Source organism: Diorhabda carinulata, chromosome 5 (assembly GCF_026250575.1).
Source record: "Diorhabda carinulata isolate Delta chromosome 5, icDioCari1.1, whole genome shotgun sequence".
Classification (NCBI taxonomy): Eukaryota; Metazoa; Arthropoda; class Insecta; order Coleoptera; family Chrysomelidae; genus Diorhabda; species Diorhabda carinulata.
This window is the reverse complement of record NC_079464.1, coordinates 26,679,724-26,698,514: the sequence shown is the minus strand read 5'-3', so window position 1 is coordinate 26,698,514 and position 18,791 is coordinate 26,679,724. Positions and strand designations below refer to the sequence as shown.

General features: G+C 32.7%; 1 protein-coding gene across 2 annotated transcripts in view; it reads right to left on the bottom strand.

Annotated features, from left to right (window-relative positions):
• The window catches only part of LOC130893635 (uncharacterized), a 97,189-nt gene that overhangs the window by 21,418 nt on the left and 56,980 nt on the right, over positions 1-18,791 (bottom strand). Inside the window, exons 2-10 of one of the 2 annotated variants that reach the window (XM_057799882.1) lie at positions 16,713-16,836; positions 12,115-12,256; positions 11,542-11,609; positions 9,821-10,072; positions 8,167-8,409; positions 7,331-7,550; positions 5,361-5,506; positions 2,029-2,352; positions 672-881 (exon numbers count right to left, since the gene is read on the bottom strand). In XM_057799882.1, the coding sequence (XP_057655865.1) occupies positions 672-881; positions 2,029-2,352; positions 5,361-5,506; positions 7,331-7,550; positions 8,167-8,409; positions 9,821-10,072; positions 11,542-11,609; positions 12,115-12,256; positions 16,713-16,797 (1,690 nt within the window). In that variant the 5' untranslated portion in view covers positions 16,798-16,836. Of the gene's footprint in view, positions 1-671; positions 882-2,028; positions 2,353-5,360; positions 5,507-7,330; positions 7,551-8,166; positions 8,410-9,820; positions 10,073-11,541; positions 11,610-12,114; positions 12,257-16,712; positions 16,890-18,791 lie in introns of those variants that run through there. The other variant, XM_057799883.1, reaches the window with a different exon arrangement.

Sequence of the window (18,791 nt, the reverse complement as noted above, 5' to 3'; positions counted from 1 at the left end):
TTTCATGCAAGATCTTGCACTTGCAACATTATCGATTTGATGCCATTTTTATTATGTGCACGCTGCAATTCTGGCTTAACAATGAACCTGTCCATCAGGCTCCAAAAGCAAGGCAGTAGAAGATATAATTATTGACAGTGACTACTTTTTCACTTTGTTACTTAGTTTTGTTACCATTTTTAAAACGGTCACAAAATCTTGAACAAAAATTGAGGTTGGAAATATGTTTACTTTTACTGATGGAAGCAATGTCTTGCACGTTGTCTTGCACCTATAAAGCGATATAGGCAAAGGGATTCTCCTAAAATATGAGAGACTAAGGAGTTCTAGGATATTACACCTATTACACTCACGTCCTGAACTTTTTGAAAAGAATTGGAATTAATAGATCAGCATCACAGTACCGCAGCAAGAAAAGGGGGCAGTGTATGTGATAAACTGAATCACGACATACATGAACTTACAAATCAGAGAATTCACTCCAGAACTATGCCGTTTCTACATAACCTCAAATTTATCATATTTTATAAGCAAATGATATTCAAATATCGACACATCAATAAAAATTCAGATTATAATCAAAGAAGTATCACAACACAGTGACACTCTACTTGCTAATTACTGTTATTTAAATTGAGAATTCAGCTAAATTCATATATTCGCATCCTTACCTGTGCTACTTATATTAAATATTAATTCACCAGTAATGCCCGGCTTAACTAATCGACTACAGCTTTCAGCCGAAGTGGAAAACATCACCCCCGAATTCATTTCTTTGTACATAAAACAAAATTTGCGAATGCCATACGCCGAACGACCGTTTGGCGAGGTGATTAGGTAGTTTGTACCATTTTCTTCCCATCGTCCATGACAAGAGTACGCTATAAAAGCAAAAAGTAATTAATAATCCTAAATACCAGAATGTAGGTTATGGAAAAAGACTATTTAACCCTGTCAATTTAGTTGGAGTTAAAAATTGGTATGAAGTAGATAGTACGCGTTAGAGAACAGTAAGAGAAGCATTACATAAATTCTAAAGAATCACATACAGTTATTTTGTTAACTTGAGGTTACAATGAAAACAAAAATTCGCATATGTTCTGAAGAGATAAGTGAAAAGATCTCTTATCTTCGTTATTTTCAATTTAAATTTATAAATAGAGAATAAACGTATGAAAGCCTTGTTCATATATTTTTCAATAGAAAATAAAATCAAAGGGTACACATAAGGATGTCACAAACATAATTGGAAAATTCTAAATTCTCCAACATTGATTTAGCACTCGAGGGTCATCATTTAGTGAATGGCACATGATATATGATATTCTGATGACAAAGTCCCGATAGCAAACAACATGAATGATCTCAGAAGGCTCCTGGACATAGTTGGAATATGCAGTCGGCTTATGGAAGTCATTATCAACATAAAAAAAAACAAAATTCCTATTAATCATCCGTAAATTAGATTAGTTCCAGAATCTAAAACTATTAGACAAAAGCGAAGAGATTGAACGGGTAACAAAGTTTAACTACCTGGAAACTTGGTTATGTGAAGACTGGTCATTAGAAGTAGAGATCAAGTACCAGATAGAAAAGGCAAGGAGCTCCTTCATGAAATTCAAAAAAATGTTTACAAACTCTGACTTTGACCTCAACCTCAGAATAATGCTAGCTATGCTATTGTACAGTATGGAATGCTGGACACTGAAAGTTAACACCAAAACTCTTCATATAAGGAAACATAAAGGGAAGAAGGGAATTGAGCAGAAAAAGGATGTCATGGCACCACAATATCAAAAATTGGACTGGATTAAGAACCACAGGAGAATTAATTCATACCACCAGAGACAGGATAAAATGTTCAGAAGTGATTGCAAACATCCATTAATGGATAGCAGGAGAAGAAGATTCAGCACTCCTGAGTTAGTTGATTCTTAGTGATTAAAATTTTTCACAAATTTACTTTATCACACACAAGAGAATAATTTCTACTATAATAATTTGATAAAATCAAATTTTTGCACTTACAAGTGATTAAGTTGGGCGTTGGACAATCTACCGAAAACTCCATGGTATCATAACTAACGCAACCAATAATAAGGTTCGAGAACCCATTGCTATCGCTATCACAGTCAAAATCTTCGTCGACGCGTTTCACTCGCCTCCTAGTATACTCCAATTGTTCAAAATAAATGGACCGTCTCTGTTTACGAAAATAGAAATTCGAATCAAAATATTTTGGTTCTTCTCTTTGAGCGTATTTACTTAACGAACTTTCTTCTTTATTTCTGATCAGATTGTTGACTTCAAATTTTCCCATGAATGGACAGTTTTGAGTTTCCACTGACGTCGCTGAAATTATTAAATATTTAAAAATCGAAACTCTGCTAGCAGCACATCAAAAGGTATCGTGAACTTTGGCCAATTTTTAAAATAAAAGGATAACCTATTTTGTATAAGTTACTTTATTTATCACCAGGGTAAATCAACATGCTGAGATCATCAAGTTATTTTTCTGGCCTCTATGTCAACAGTTTTAGTACCTTCCGGTTTTGGTAACCACTTAATTTGTAAACAATAACATTTGTATGTGAATTATGGTTATTATTACATTAATGTTTTTTTTTTCTGTTATTTTAATTTAGTTGTTGAAATGCAATAAGTAAAGTCGCCATCAGATAAGACTGACTGCGGTAATTACAGGGGTATTACCTTACTGGATGTTGTGCATAAATTGCTAGTGAGAATTATACGAAGCAGGTTAAACAGGAAGATCGACTAGCGATGAAATTTTAGTGTTAGAAACAATACAGAATGCAAGGACTGAATTTGAAGCTATTATTTATCGACTATTAAACAGGCATATGATTCGGCATTAAGCAAAAACCTGTATCAAGCTCCAGCAAAACTAGGAATAGCTAAGAAGTTAATACAATTGATGAAAATGATACTAAAAAAACCCAAAACATAGTAGCCCCATAGAAGGAAACTTATGCGAAAAATTCCAACCAAAAAAAAGGCTTAGAACAACGGTTTTGTTTAATTTACTATTAGAGTTTTCAAGGATAATGGATAAAAGGCAAGTACTGGCATATATGCAGATGACGTAATGTTCATAACCAAAACAAAACAGGAACAACAAAAAACGTTTTTACTATTTGAAAAGATAGCAAAACGAAATGGCCTACGTGTCAACGAACATAAAACTAAGTATATGGAAATGAGTAACGACTTTTCAAGTCATAACCAATTAAAGACACAACAAAACAAGGAGTTCCGGTTCGATAAAGTACAAGAGTTTGAATACCTGGGAGTGACGATAACAAGTAAAGTAGACGAAATTAAAAAAATCGACATAAAATTGGAAAGAGGCTATAAAACAGTTGGTATTCTAGGAAAACTATTAAGATCCAAAAATATTAGTCCTTAGGCCCCATAACTTATAAAATTTTTATTTAATTTAATTTTTAAGATAATGATAATGTCTATCACAAAACTTTGCGTAGAATGAATATAATAATGTCTGATAATATTTAGAATGTATTTTTCAATGTACTTTACAATTAAATTAAATGTTCAAAGTGACCACCAATCAATTTTTGAGAATAACCGAGGCGATTTTGGAATTTTCATACTACCTCAGGAGTTATTTTGTTAATATTCCTTCCGTTTTTCTAACTTTTAAATCAGCAATATTATTTGGTCTATTAAAATATACTTTATAAATAATCGGGTATTTTTGTATCTGTTCTGCTAAACATCAGGAAAAAATCTTTGAAGATACTAAATATTAGTCAAAAAACCAAATTAAAAAAAAGTTTTGTGAAACTGGACATGTAAAAATATTGAAAAACCAGGTAGAAATGTTCAATGTACTAATGAAAAAAAGTTAGATGTACTTCTGGAGATTGAGGAAAACCCGCATAAGACAACCCGAGAACTTACTGCCGACAATGATGTAAGTAAATTATCAATTTTGAGAGTTTTGTATAAAGAAAAATACCACCCTTACAAAGTTCAGTTGATTCAGGAGTTAAATGAAGATGATCCTGATAGAAGGCATGAATTCTGTAAATTAATGATGGACAAAATTAACGCAGATTTACAGTTCATAAATAAAATAGTTTTTTCTAATGAAGCAACGTTACATTTGAACGGAACGGTTAACAAACAGAACTGTAGATATTGGAGCAGGGAAAATCCTCACTGGATGTGTGAGGCTCACACTCAATATCCTAAAAAACTGAACTTTTGGGCCGGTATCATTAACAATAAAATTATTGGCCCTTATTTTTTTGAGGGCACAGTTAATGGTGAAGTTTATCTAGATTTTCTGATTAACTTCTTAATGCCTACATTACAAAGACTTTTTCCTGATGAGATCTATTTACTACCAACAAGACGGAGCATCACTGTATTTTGCACGTACAGTTAGTAATTATTTAAAGAGGTTTCTCCCAATAGGTTGATTGGAAAACGTGGAACGATCGAATGGCCGGCTAAATCTCCCGATTTGACTCTTCTCTATTACTTCTTATGATGTTATTTAAAATCTAAAGTATATTCTAATAGACCAGACAATATTACCGATTTAAAAATTTGGATAACGGAAAAAATTAACGAAATAACCCCTGATGTCATACAAAATGTTGTACAAGAATTCCAAAATCGCCTCGGTTATTGTCAAGAAGTGATTGGTGGTCATTTTGAACATTCCATTTAATTGTAGTAAAGTAAAGTAAAGTCTATTAGGTATTATATCAATTTAATACACAATTATAACATTCTAGGCCGATGAAAAAAAAATATTCTTAAATAAATGAAAATAAAATATGTATTAATGAACAGATTCGGTATCATTATAAATTCTTCGATTTTCCAATGGTTGAGTACATACTTCAGTTTGAAGGTAGCATGACGACGACGATTATTCATGACGACTGAAATAAAGAGGGACTCAGAAGTAGAATGAGAAATCAGGATATTAAAGAAGAACCAAAAATTTAGGAAACAGATTTGAAAAATGGGAAAAAAATCAGAATCTAACACTCAGAAACCGCTAAAAAGATGGTAAGAGAGCTGGAGCTGGAGTTTAAAGTGTTCAGGAGGAGGTTAAATATTCAGAATCAAACAAAATTAGGTCCTATTACAACAGCAGAAGACATAGGATGGAATCCTGATAATATAGAAGATATGGGGCATCAATTCTTCTGGCTAGAAATTATCATACCTACAATTTTTAATATTTTTAGTTAAACTTTTCCATTCTGCATTTTCACAACTAAATACCAATATGTTTGCTATAACAAAGTCATCATAAAAAATGTATAGTTTAGTTAATAAATAAATAAAATACTTACACACTAAAGTTACAAAAGGTAAAGACAATTTATCAAAAAAGTTGGAATTACAGGCATCTTCTCTGCGATTTGTTGGTGTACCCATTTGCATCTCCATCACAGACAAATCTCGCCGATAAAAAGCGATGCAGATGTAACCATTTTGACTAGAAAAATAGTTCATAATTTTTAAATGATTTTGAAAAACAAAAAAAATATGGATACATTTATTAGATAAATTTAGATACATAAACCATTAAACATTCTATTCAATCAATCATAGTGGTAATTATGGATTTGAATATTAAAATTTAATGTTCCAAGAGATATTTGAAGAATTTTTAACTACTCGCTTTGTTGGTCTGTAGTCATTGTGTCAGAAGGATAAATTAATATATTATATTAATTAGTCTCTGTCACAATAGGTCACATGGAAAATCGCCATATTTTCGGATTTGTCTCACATTGAAAGGTGATATATATTGATATATGGGATATATATGAAAAAACGACCCACTTGCAACCACAATGACATTAGCTTCCAAATGATACAAGATATTGTGTGTTTATTGTTCTCACAATCCAACAATATTTTATGATAATTAACCACCCTTTTTATGCTTGTTTACAATAATGCTAATTGGTGGTAACAGGAAAGTAAACAATTGGAAGCACTGATTGCGTTAATAAGTTTCCAAAAAAAACTCCAGAAAAATTAAGCTACATCAGTACAAAACAATAAAAAGATCAACAGTGAGCTGCTGTGGCGAAACGAGGTTTTTTAACAAAGTAGACGAAGAGAAGTTAGATATATAAGAAAGGAAAATACTCAGGTGGATACTAGGAGGGAGAATTGCGACTGATATAAACAAATAACAAGATAAGGAATTTATTAAAAGTAGCACAACCAAGCAAAATAATATGGTCCAAAAGAATAGAGTGGTTAGGTCACAGTCACATACAGAGAACACAAAAGTTTAAAGCAACAAAAAAAAGATGGACACAGAATAAGGAAGAACAAGAAAAAAAGGAAGACTAAGAAAAAGATGTTATGCAGAGGTGGTAAAAGACCTAAGAGAAATTCAGAGAATTCAGGATTGGAAAGCTGAAGCAAAAAATAGGGAAGAGTGTAAGGGACTCACTTCCAAGAAGAGGAACAAGAAAAAAAGAAGACCAAAGAAAAGATGGTATGCAGAGGTGACAGGAGACCTAAGAGAAACAGGAATTTAGAGCAGGAAAAAGGGGGCAAAAAATAGGGAAGAGTGGAAGGGAATCAATTCCAAGAAGAGTAACAAAGAAGAAACAAGAAAAAAGAAAATGTGGTATGCAGAGGGGGTGAAAGACCCAAGAGAAAGAGAAATTCAGGACTGAAAAATGAAAACAAAAAAGAAGAGTGGAAGTGAATTTTTCATGACCAGATTCGAATCCAGCACCCCCAGTTGGAAGGCATTTACACTGATCCTTCAGCAACTACCATGTTTTTCAAAACAGCTTATAAATCAAAGTAGGGTTTGAAATAAAATAAAATTGACTCAATTAGTCAACATTATTGTTTGTGTGAGCATTTTGATATTTTGTGTAAAATTGTTTTAAGAAACAAAGTAAAATGGATATAGAAAATTATTTGTCTGCCACCAGAAATTAGAGAAACTGCTGAAATTGGCTCATTGAATTTATTGTCGGAAAAGTAAGTGAAAATAAAAAATATTTGGTAATTGCCAGCATTAATTTTTTTGCTAATATATTCCAATGTGGAAGATAACAGTAACATTCGGCGAAAATCTATTTTTGCAGTTTATTAGGAAGAAACAGACATATAGAAAAATGTTGCAGAAGACCTAGTTTAATAAGAGTGAATTGTAATGTTGTAGCAAAATTGTTCATGTAGTGAACCAATTTTATGATGTATATCCTAATAATTATGTAATTTTCCAATATTTATTATGATTCATATCGGCTAAAATTATTTTTAGTAAATAAATGTTACTCACCATCCCATAGTAAAATGAGTTACAAGAATAACTGCGTTTTCATCTCTAGTGGTTTGCTTAAGTTGTACACATATTACTTTCATGTCTATACCCGTAGCATTTGTAATTTTAAGCGTGGAGTTTTTATGATGAAAACTATACGTTGAAGAATAATCCAAAGTATGCCAGTGATTCGAATTGGCTATCCAAGAAGGAAAACGGCATTTGTTGACAGGTAAAGCTAAAAGGAAATCTATTTGATTAATAGATTCACTTCATTTGAAATATAGTTGTGTATTGTGATGTTATTTATATAAGTTCTAATTAATCAAAGTTAAAACGACACTTAATATTTTTTAGATTCTCATTCGTGTTGTTCGCCGCCGCTTTTCTTCTTTTCTCATACTCCACTTGACAGTGGCTACTATTCCAATCATCAGAAAATATACTACAAGTTGCTTATAACTTATATTCATAAATCAATTCGTGAAATAGTCATAGGATGTTGAGAATTCATTGTATGAGCTCATAATAATTTTTATCATGCAGTGTGATGCGTTTGATTGAGACTAAAACATTTTCTGATACTTTCTAATTTGATACTAGGTCATTTCGAGTCACGAAATCAAGAACGTTGGCCATATTATCGTGGTGGGCAAGCAAAGATTCTATTCCATTTTTGTATAGAGAAGTGAATAACTTTACCCAAAAAAATGAGACTAAAACTGATAATAATTTCAATGTAAATAACGCCATATTTGTCTCCCACGAAATGACCTTTAAAGCTGTTAATGATTATGAGAAAAATCGAGTACCTCAAGTATCCTACATCTATTGTATATTAATAGGATTCTTACCTTTTTTAAGGGTCATAGTCCTACTTCCCTCAGTAGCACTAAAAAGACCGTTACAAGTAGCGTCTCCGCTTTGAGCGACTCTGTAATCCACGTCATCTGTTGTTCCTGAAGGTGAACCAGTCTTTTCGTATACGAAACATCGGTATCTGTCTTCATTGGAAGTAACGTGACTATGATGGATTTTACCTACTAGATATCTTGAGCTGCCTTCTTTCCACGAAGCCAAACACTGTAATTCTTCGACTAAAACAAACAAAACTTATATAAGTGTTACTAATTGGTAAATTTTTAATTGGTTGTGTATCAAATAACCTAATGATTATTAGTAATTCAATTATTTATTGATTGTTATTTATAAAATTATTGAAAAATTTTTAGTGTATAATTTTTTTTGTCAAAAATCGATTTTATTCATCAATTTAATCCCCTTCAAAAGCAATACAATCATTCCAACGCTTCTCTAACTTCTCAATGCCGTGCTTGTAGAAGAATTCGTCTTTTGCGGCTTCAATTTCAGCAATTGCTTCTTCATTGTTGCCGTCGACTCATGAATCGGTGCATTGTGGTAGTTCAGTGGTTTTTTCTTCGATATATGAGACATATAAGGCCATTTTTCTTTGATTTTTGCTTCAAACGTTCCAATAACTCATGTAGTATTCGCTATTGATTAGCTCTGTTTTTTGGAGATAGTCGATGATCAATTTTCCGAGCGCATCCCAAAATACTGAAGCTCTATCCTTTCTAGCTGACTGTTGGGCGTAAACGCGTCACCCACTTTGGAAAAAGCTTTCTTATGGTCAAATGTTCTGCATAATTGTAAATACACTGCTTTCTGATATCTTTACGGCTCAACTATCTCACGCAATTTCAATTTACGATTAGATATAACCAATTTGTGGACTGTCTGGAGTAACCAGCTCAATTGGACGACCAGAACGTTCACCATCATCGGTGTCTGTACGACTACGATCAAATTCAGAAAATTAATAGCAAGTGGTTCTTTTCGATGGAACAGAGTCCGGATAACACTTTTAAAGCCACTGCTAAGTTTGTACAGTATTTTTTTCCATAAAGAAGCAATGATTAGTTAACATACGAAATTGTTTTGAAAATAATAAAAGTAGCTTCACTTAAATCCATTTCACTTTTTTCTACATAATCAAAATGCATAATGAACGATACTTTTCATTATACTTATCTGGAATCAAAATCACAAAAAAGGATAAGGATTAAATTTAGAACATTTTATTTTCAAAATTATCATTATACTTCGTAATAGTACCAAACATCCATAACAACGATGTATTTATTGTCAGCTTTGTTTTATTTTCTTTTAGTTTAATTAATATTAGTTTCAAAAAATGTACTCTGATGAAAATCCAAATATCCCTAAAAACTTATTAAGCAGAGTTTATACGAAGCCAGTAATGAAGACAAATTATTTTCAAGATTAGACTGCAAGAATAATTTTGAATAAAAAAATATAATCATGTTAATTGAATGGGAAACTAAAATTCAAAAGCGACCTCTTAGAGTTGAGCTATATAGCTCAAGCTCATGTTTTTTTCCACATCAAATAGAAATGTGTGAGAGGGCAAGAGTGGGAAAAAATTTTTGTTGAGGCACCCCATTGTATAATCATGGTTTCACTTACTTGCACTCTCTGATCCATGAACGTCAGGACAAGCTTGATAACTGAGTAATAGCTTGCTTTCCTCAATACAGGCGTCTATGCTTGAAACTGGATATTTACATTCTCCGTGGCCTCGGTTATAAGTAAAGGTAAAAGGACCTCTAAAAGGACAGGGTATTGGTACAGCGTTTTCTCTGAACATTGAATATAAAAGAGCGTCACCAGTTATCAAACCACAGAGAGTTGGCAACACTTCTCGACTGTGGCAGTATGCTAAAAAAAATACCAATTGCAGATATTAATAACATGTACAAGGATATATTGAAAAGTTCTTAGCCTACAATAGAACCAAACAAAATTTCAATGTCAAAATATTTTATTACTCAACATATTCTACTCTTAATTGGATACATTTATTACAGTGAACCTGCAACGTCTCTAGACATTTAAAAAAATCCTCATCCACAGCTTTTATTAACTCCTCGTTGGAAGAAAATTTACGATCTTTTAAACCTTTTTTCAGTTGAGGAAATAGATGATAGTCGGACGGAGCCAAATCTGCTGAATAAGGGGGTGTTCTAGTAATTCAAACCCTAAATCACAACTTTTTTGCATTTTTCCCGATTACTCCATGGCAATCCCAAAAAACTGAAGCAAGAACTTTTCCAGCAGATTTTTGGACACGAAACTTCTTAGGTTTATAGTAACAATTCGGTTTAAGAACTCTACATCTTTCAAATCGAGCACAGATCGAACGCGATGTTTCTACCCTTGCACGCTTTTGATCAACATTCAAATATTTGGGGATCCATTTTGCAGCAATTTTTCTCATGTCCAAATTGACGTGAACCATAAATGATGAACGCTTTCGTATGAAATATTCAGTGCTTCAGATCAGATCCGTTTTAGCCCAATTCGAGGGTCGGATAAAATCATGTCATGAACTGCATCGATATTTTCGGGGACTGACACAGAAACTGGCCTTCCCGATCGGTCATCATCTTCAATGGAAAATTTACCTCTTTTGAAGCTTACAGTCCAATTTTTCACGATCGCATACGAAGGACATTGATCACCAATTTCGAAAATCTGCTTACCTCTTAACCTTTTTAAATACAGATAGTTGATGATGGCTCGATACCCCAATTTTTCGATTTTCACAATTTCGGTGGACATCTCTTTTCTTTTAATTTATTGCGTAGCTCTGGTTTACTTTTTTGAAGTCAAACTTTACACTGACACTTCTATTAAGTTATTGTTCGTTGCTATGGTAACGCAATATTTTGTTTATATATGAAACTGATCTAGGCTAACTAGATATCAATACATTCTCGTATATAATGTATAGTAATGATTAATTTAGGTATAGAAAAACATTTTGAGACAATATAAATAGCATAAAATGTATAATATTGATTAATGTAGTAATACAATGCGGTCTATACGTATGGAATAAATTCAATTTTAGCGTTGTTATGTTGTTATGTTAAAAAACCTGAAATTGGTCGATTTCTACTCTTAACAATTTACAGTATGAAAATATTGTCCTCCTCTAGCAGCCCCTCTGAATTATAAGCACCCCCTAATGGTTTTTGTTGGTTCTTCCTTATGTTTAACATAAATAAAAAAGTAGACAACTACCTGTTTCTTATCTGGTCGATATGCCCTATATATAAAATTATTATTGAACTTATTCAAATACATTGGTACAGAAGTAATAATCAAAAACAGTATATACTCACTTTCTTTATACTGAAGAACATTAATATGTTTTTCATGAATTACTACACATCTATAACAAGTCTTTTTCCTAAAATAAATGATAATATTCGTAAAAAAAAATTAATTTAGTTATTACGATTAGGGGTGGGCAAAATAATCGATTAATCGATATATATTTTTAAAAATTAATCGGAAAATATATAAATATCGATAAGATAATCTTGAGGTCGTTAAAAAGTTTCGCGTCCATGGCATACACACTATTTTTCGTACAATCGTTAAAATAATCAAGTAATATAATAATCAATTTAACGATTAAAAAATTTATTTTCTGAATAATTATCTCAACATAATTCAATATCAGAATCTTACTTCCAAATATCTTCTGTAGGTTCATTATTTGGTTTGTTTTTATTGGGAATCAAACCATAATATCTTCTGTATGTTCCTAGTGGAACATACAGAAGCTGGAAGCTTTATTTCCGATTTTCGATTAATCGAAAATAATCGATTATTTTATATAATCGATAATCGATTATATTTTTTGATAATTGCCCAGCCCTAATAACGATACACTAATAATTGATACTCACTCATCTAATATAAGAAATTTGTCTCCTTCTGAACCTACACATCTTCCTTTGCTACTCAGTCTTGGTCCTTCGATAAGTATCGACTGTCTGACTCCAGATTGAAACCACGAGCCTTCCCATCGTTCAGGAAAGTAACATGATCCTACGAACATACAGTAAAATATAACAATTGGTAGATTGGGAAAATGTGATGTCATAGAAGGGTTGCCTGAAAAGTTTTCGAATTAAACGTATGGTTTCGTTGATGTGGCTGGAGCGACTGCAGTCGCAGCCACAATATTGAATTATAATTTGTGTGTCACTAATTATATGCGGATGAGATCAACCTATTAGTGCCCAAAACGTTTTTTCAAAATGTGTTTTAATTGGTATTCGTTGCAAATGGCGCAAGCAACTAAATTTGGTTCTGATCACTTAAGGCGTAATTTCTAGTAAGCAATTCAGGATTCAAATTATTTTTATTGATAAAAAAACATTGTTAATCTACAGTCTGAATCGAAAAAGTTATTCACTAATATATTTCTCCAAATTTTGACAATCTTTATTTTATAGTTGTAGTTCATGACCATAATTCTGGAAAATATACAGAATAATAGAATAAAAGATTCGTTTTTGGTGAAAAATTGAAGCCAGCTCTTTTTTTAGACCTTGTTCCAATCCTATATGTGGGTATGACTTGGTCAATGAAATCGACTTCTTCTCCCATTTGAATTATTGTCATTTCAATCGAGATTCTTTTTGGAATAACGATTCGCCAACTTTGGGACTTTTCAGTCCATATTAAATTTCCCATTGGTAATCATTTGAAATTTATCCCACACTCCTCAACAGACTGAATGTTTATATCTTGTAGAGGTAGTTTTTCATAATTCACTTCATTTTCGGGTAATGTCTCTTTCCCAACACGACTTTTTTATCAAGTTATATACTTAATATTTCAAATATATACATTTTTCATATATATTTACGTTGTAAAATTAAATTCAGACTGTAAATAATGAATGTATAGTAAAATACGAGGAAATTTTTCAGTTTTTTCTGAACGAAGGCAGCAACTTAAGCTGTTTAAAAATTTGAACATAATTCTATTTGTTTCAACATTGAAAGTTTCTCCAAAAACTGAAAATTTTAGCTTGCTAAAAACCTATCAAATGGACAACAATGGCTAAAGTTAATGCTTTTCATGAAGAGATCTGTAAAAGATTTATTTCTCTTGGGGTATAGCCTCAAGGAGGTCCATTCGTTTCTGTGCTCTTTATTCAAACTGAGCAATGATTTTTTGGTTTTATTTTGACACTGAGGATTGAGATTTCTTCAAATCATCCTGTGAAACTGTCAATTTCGGAGAATAAACTTTACCAATCATTATTTAGTCTTTTATTAAACTATAAAGCACCTGACATTCGACGAGGTGTAAACGTTGAATATTTTTCCAATAAATCAGATTCACGATAATTTTGTATTGTCGAAAAAACTAAATGTGCTTTCAATATTTCAGCTCAATCTGTTGAAGATATTTGCCATGAATTTGAGTTTGAGCAAGATTACACCCGTAACATAGTTACATTAACCTTCTTCACAAACAGAAGGTGAAATTTTTATATAAATAAATATAGTTATTGAAGAAGAACTTGCTGTTTTTTTTTCTACTGAAAATGCGATCAATCACAATGTATTTTCTTTGAGCAAATCATTTTTGTAGTTTTTATCTTAGTAATTGAAACTTGAGGGCTATTTTTGAAATTCTCTTACTAATATTTCATCCTCATTTGTATTAAACTTTGCCATTTTTATTTTAACGTATGCGGTTGTACGATTTGACTTGTCTATCTAGTAGTAGAATCGCAACTGCTCCGGCTCGACTTCAATAGTCAACGACTGAAAGGCATGTATATACATAATTGAGTACGAACATATGAGAAACAAGACTTTTTTTGTCAGAATCATTTTTATTTTTCCTTTCAAGTCCATACACTTTTCCAACGATGCTCTCAGCTTTTTATCCCTTCCAAATAACATTTGCTGTCTTTCTCAAAACACACGTTTAGTATGCGATAAAGTCCTCGTCTGATGAAAATCTCTCACCTGTAATGGAAACTTTATTGTTTGGAAACAGAAAAAGTCGGTTTGGGGCCAGATTTGCTGAATACAGTGGGGTGTTAGCCAAAGACGATCACCGAAGTTTGAGGAAGTGCGTTATCCTGATGGAAAAGCACTTTCTTTTTCTTTCAGTGATGTCCATTATCCTATTTTTATTTGTTATCACTTTTGCAGCGATGAAACCTTCTTTACCTCTGCAGATTCTTCCTGCACATCAACTGTCTTGGTTATTTTTTAGTTATAGGAGTATAATCGATACCAAAATCGGAGTCATTTTGTTTAAACCGCGAAAATATGATCTGAGAAATGTTCATTCAAATGCAGTTGGTTCCAAAGTAGTCAAACTTGGCACTCAATGAGCGGATAGCTTACGTATGCGATATTTTATTATGTCGATAACCTCTTCTATCTGTCTTGTCCTAATCCTAAGATCATCCAGTAACATTTGGTTAACTTATTCGATGATATCGCTGGTTTTTGGCCATCCCGAACGCTTGTCGTCAGACAAGCTGATACGGCCACCTTTAAATTCAAATGTTCGAAGTTTTACGGTCTCAAATGATAGTACAATCTCTGTACACAATCTCTAGCTCCTGTTTTATGCACGTAGGCGTGTCGCTTTTCAAAAACAAATTTTTAATGACAGTTAGATCCTAAATTGTTTCCTTTTTCAGGTAAAGCTTCACAACAACTTATCGATACGGAAGTCAGATAGAAACTGTTGGATCAAAATGGATAAAATTTTAGTGAGAACCTCTCAGCGTACCGTAAATATATTTCCCAATTTAAATTGGTAAGTTCCGAAGCTTTTCAGACAACCCTCGTAAAACATCGGTTTGTTTCACAATAAAGCAATTTACATCATCCGACTAAAGTTTTTTGTTCTGAATTTTATTGAATGTGATAGACCGTGTTTTTGGAATATAGAAGTTGAGATATCTACCAAACGTATACTCGTAAATATAATGCTTTGTTTAAAATCTTGAGGCGGCTATCCTCTGATATTTACTCAATTGTATAATATATTCTAGATGTTTAATAATTGTTAGGAGCATTATCAACGATTTATACCCTCACACGGTTTTGCACTAAAGTTTAATCCTAATAAGGTATTTTCATTTTGAAATGCTGAAAACTATAAAAACCGCCAACCTCATAACCTATCAATGACACTGCTCATGAGAATTAATAGGAATAAATAACTTTTAAAACTTCAAAATACCATAGACAAATCAAATGTTGCCAGCTTTAACTTCTCTGGTTTCGTGGCATTTCGGAATATACAAAATAGCCTTCGTATAAGTATTGTAAATGTAACTGGAAACGCTAATTTACGTTCTTGAAACAATTAATGCAAGGCTGGCATTGTACTAAGAAAACAACACTGTTCAAAGTTACACCTCCCAATTTGCACATGAGCATTTGCCCATTTTAAAATCAACTTTTTAAAATTCTTAAATGGTGGCTCATATTTGCCAATTTCAATTTTATCCAATACTAAGTTTTGACAGAGCGTTCCAGTGAATTCCCAATCCATTCTTTTAGTACCTATTATCTTTTAGATATTATCGTTTTTGTAGACTTGAAGTAGATCTCCACGCTATTGTTTTGCTATTGATCGATTCCGTTTGTAATATAAGTATGTAGATAGTTATCGTGATATTCTATTAATATTTACACCGGTAGATTGAAAGTGAGGAAAAATTCTTGAATTTCTCAAAATTGGGGATGAGCTGTTGCGAAGCAATCTCCTGGATTCGTATCACTAAAGTAAAGGTGGATAATATAAAAGCTTTGACGTTTGCCCACGCGCTTTCGCTCTCGTTGACGTTACCTACCAGAGAGACTTAGCCGAGGATCATAGAAGGGAAAACAAGAAACATGACAAAATTGAAAAAATATTCATACCAGAAGATCATTGATTCTGTTGGTACAAGGCATCAGAAATGGGGATAATTATTGTAAAGAGTTACAAAGAAAAAAGACTTTCAAGCATTTGCTGTTAACGGATAAACGACATCAAATGCTAAGAAAGGACCCAGTAGATTGTATCGATGTAATGCTTGAATATAAGCTAAACTCGAAAGAAATGATGAGAAGGTGGTTACCTAAATAACTTAATTTCCAAATTGTGGCACATAAAGGGTAACCCAATAGGCCTCAAGCCTCCGAGTGGACCGCGAGCTAACCTAATCTCCTCAGTTCTGTGTAGTAGGCGAATTGGATAAACATTAAAATTAAAAATTTATCTAATTTGTTTCAAGCTTATCTTTATGGGTAAAAAGTAATATTATTTTTTTAGTTATGATAAATGGAAGTCTTAATGTTTTTATTTTTTATTATTTTTGACTCATGCAAAAAATATTCAACGATAGTCTTTCAAACATAAAACAAAAAATATACGTCTGCAAATATCTATACCATTACAGTTATTATTTTCACCTCACTGATTGCTGCTTTTATACAATTCAGAGATAATTCAAAAATAGTTTAGTTACCTGTCTGTTTGAAAGTCGACGTAAACTCCAACACGAACAAAAGCAAAATAAATTGAATGACAAGGGAAGTCCATGGAACGTCCATACTGTTGACCGCGACGGATTACATTTTAGACTCGTTCTCCTGAAAACAAAATATTTACTGTCAGTATTTATCAGTTGCCGTTTCACCTCTCTTGACATTCTTCCAATTTATCTCAATGGAATTTGTTTATTTGAGAACGGAGAAACTTGACGAGCTATTATTTATTCGAATAATTGAGTTAAATAATTTGTGTTTATTTTGTTAAAAGCAAATACGAAGTTAAATAAAAAGAAAACAGGACGCTATTTCATAAGGTTTACTTGCTGGATATAAAGACAACAAAGTATGGGTTCAACAGGTCAATTTTTATATATGAAATCTGCCAAGCTATTGACAAAGACGTAATCTCTGTATGCAGAATGTTAAAAGAGAAATATAGTGATAAAATTATAATTTACATTTGATGTATTTGAGGATTTTCATATTCTTTTCTTCACCATGCTTCGCTGTTTTTTGTGAATGAATCCACAATCTCGCGAGGTCCTTGAGGTACTTACCCCGGCGCGTGTGTGAGACAGTGTGTATCTTAAGCCGCGTTCCCACTGGACAAACAATGGACAAACATTGTTCGCCAAACATTTATCGAAAATTTCGACAAACTTTTTTGTTTGAAAAACAATGTTCGCTGGTGTTTTTGGTGTGGACGCTACTCCAACAAACATTTCATGAATGGAAGGAAAAGGGGCCGCCATTTTTGTTTGTCTAGAATGTTCCAGTCCTAGATCGAACATTGTTTGTCAGTTACTTCCCCTACCACCTGTTTGGCTTGTTTTAGTGTATTTTGAAGTGTTTTTCCGGCCTAATTTTTGGATATAAGCATTGTTATTTGTATTTTTTATTGAAAATATTCAGTGGAAAATATTCAGTGTGATTTTTCCGCAAAATGAGTAAAGATTTTTGGAGCCAGGGGAATTTGATAAGGTTAATTAACGTCTACGAAGGTAAACCTTTATTGTGGAAACCTAATAATGATGATTACGAAAACGAAATCAAAAGAAGAGATGCATTAAATGACATTGCAAAAGATTTAGGTGTAAATAATGTCGCCGAGATTAAAACAAAGATTGAAACTCTTCTAGTGCAATAAACACGAGAAAAAAAGTTACTAGAAACAAATTGTAAGTTCGGTATGGGGTCCATAGAAAAAAAGAAGCCTTGGTGGGGATTAACTTATTTTAATTTTTTGGCTGACAAATCAACGCCCCGGAAACGTTTTCCAGCGTTGTATCAGTCTAATTGGAAAATAGCGAGTGGCATGCCGTCGAAGAATTCTAATAAAAAGCCTAGCAAGAGGCAAGCGAAAACGTAGCCATCAGATTGAGAAAAATAAAAAATCCAAAGAGACAGACGATCTTGAACGCTGATTGCTTGGCGAAAATTAGTATTTTGTTTACTTATCACTGGTCCTATCATCGATATTAACAATTCAAAATCCCTATTTGACATTCTCGTAAAATTCGTAAGCAAACACCCGGCTGTCAAATAATTACGGAAATCATCACCACTATATTCATAACGCCGTAAAAACAATTGTCTCTGCCACCATCGACGAGAACGAGGTTCTTCCATTGAAATATAAGCTGCTGCAATGCAGGCAATACGACGGTGGCGGTTCAAATCACCCATTCTTCGACAAAACCTAACTGACTAATGTTTCATGTCGAATCACAATTGTTTGGTGAAAATTTTTGCTGATAATGTTTGTCAAACAATTGTTTGTTGAAAGAAAAAATGATTGTTAAAATTGCACTTTAATCAAGTTGTTTCTCCATTGTTTGTTCAATGGAGACGCACCTTTAGTAACGTAACGAGTTATAAAGCAGTTGCGTTGGTAATAATAACCCCACTACATATCTTGTGCTATGATTCTAGAGTTACTTGGGTCATTGTCACCCCACCACACTGAGTATAATTTAGTTCTAAGTTAAGGTATTTGACTTTTTGTTATTCTTTTTCCATAATGATTTTTCTATGCTTATTATTGCGTAGATAAA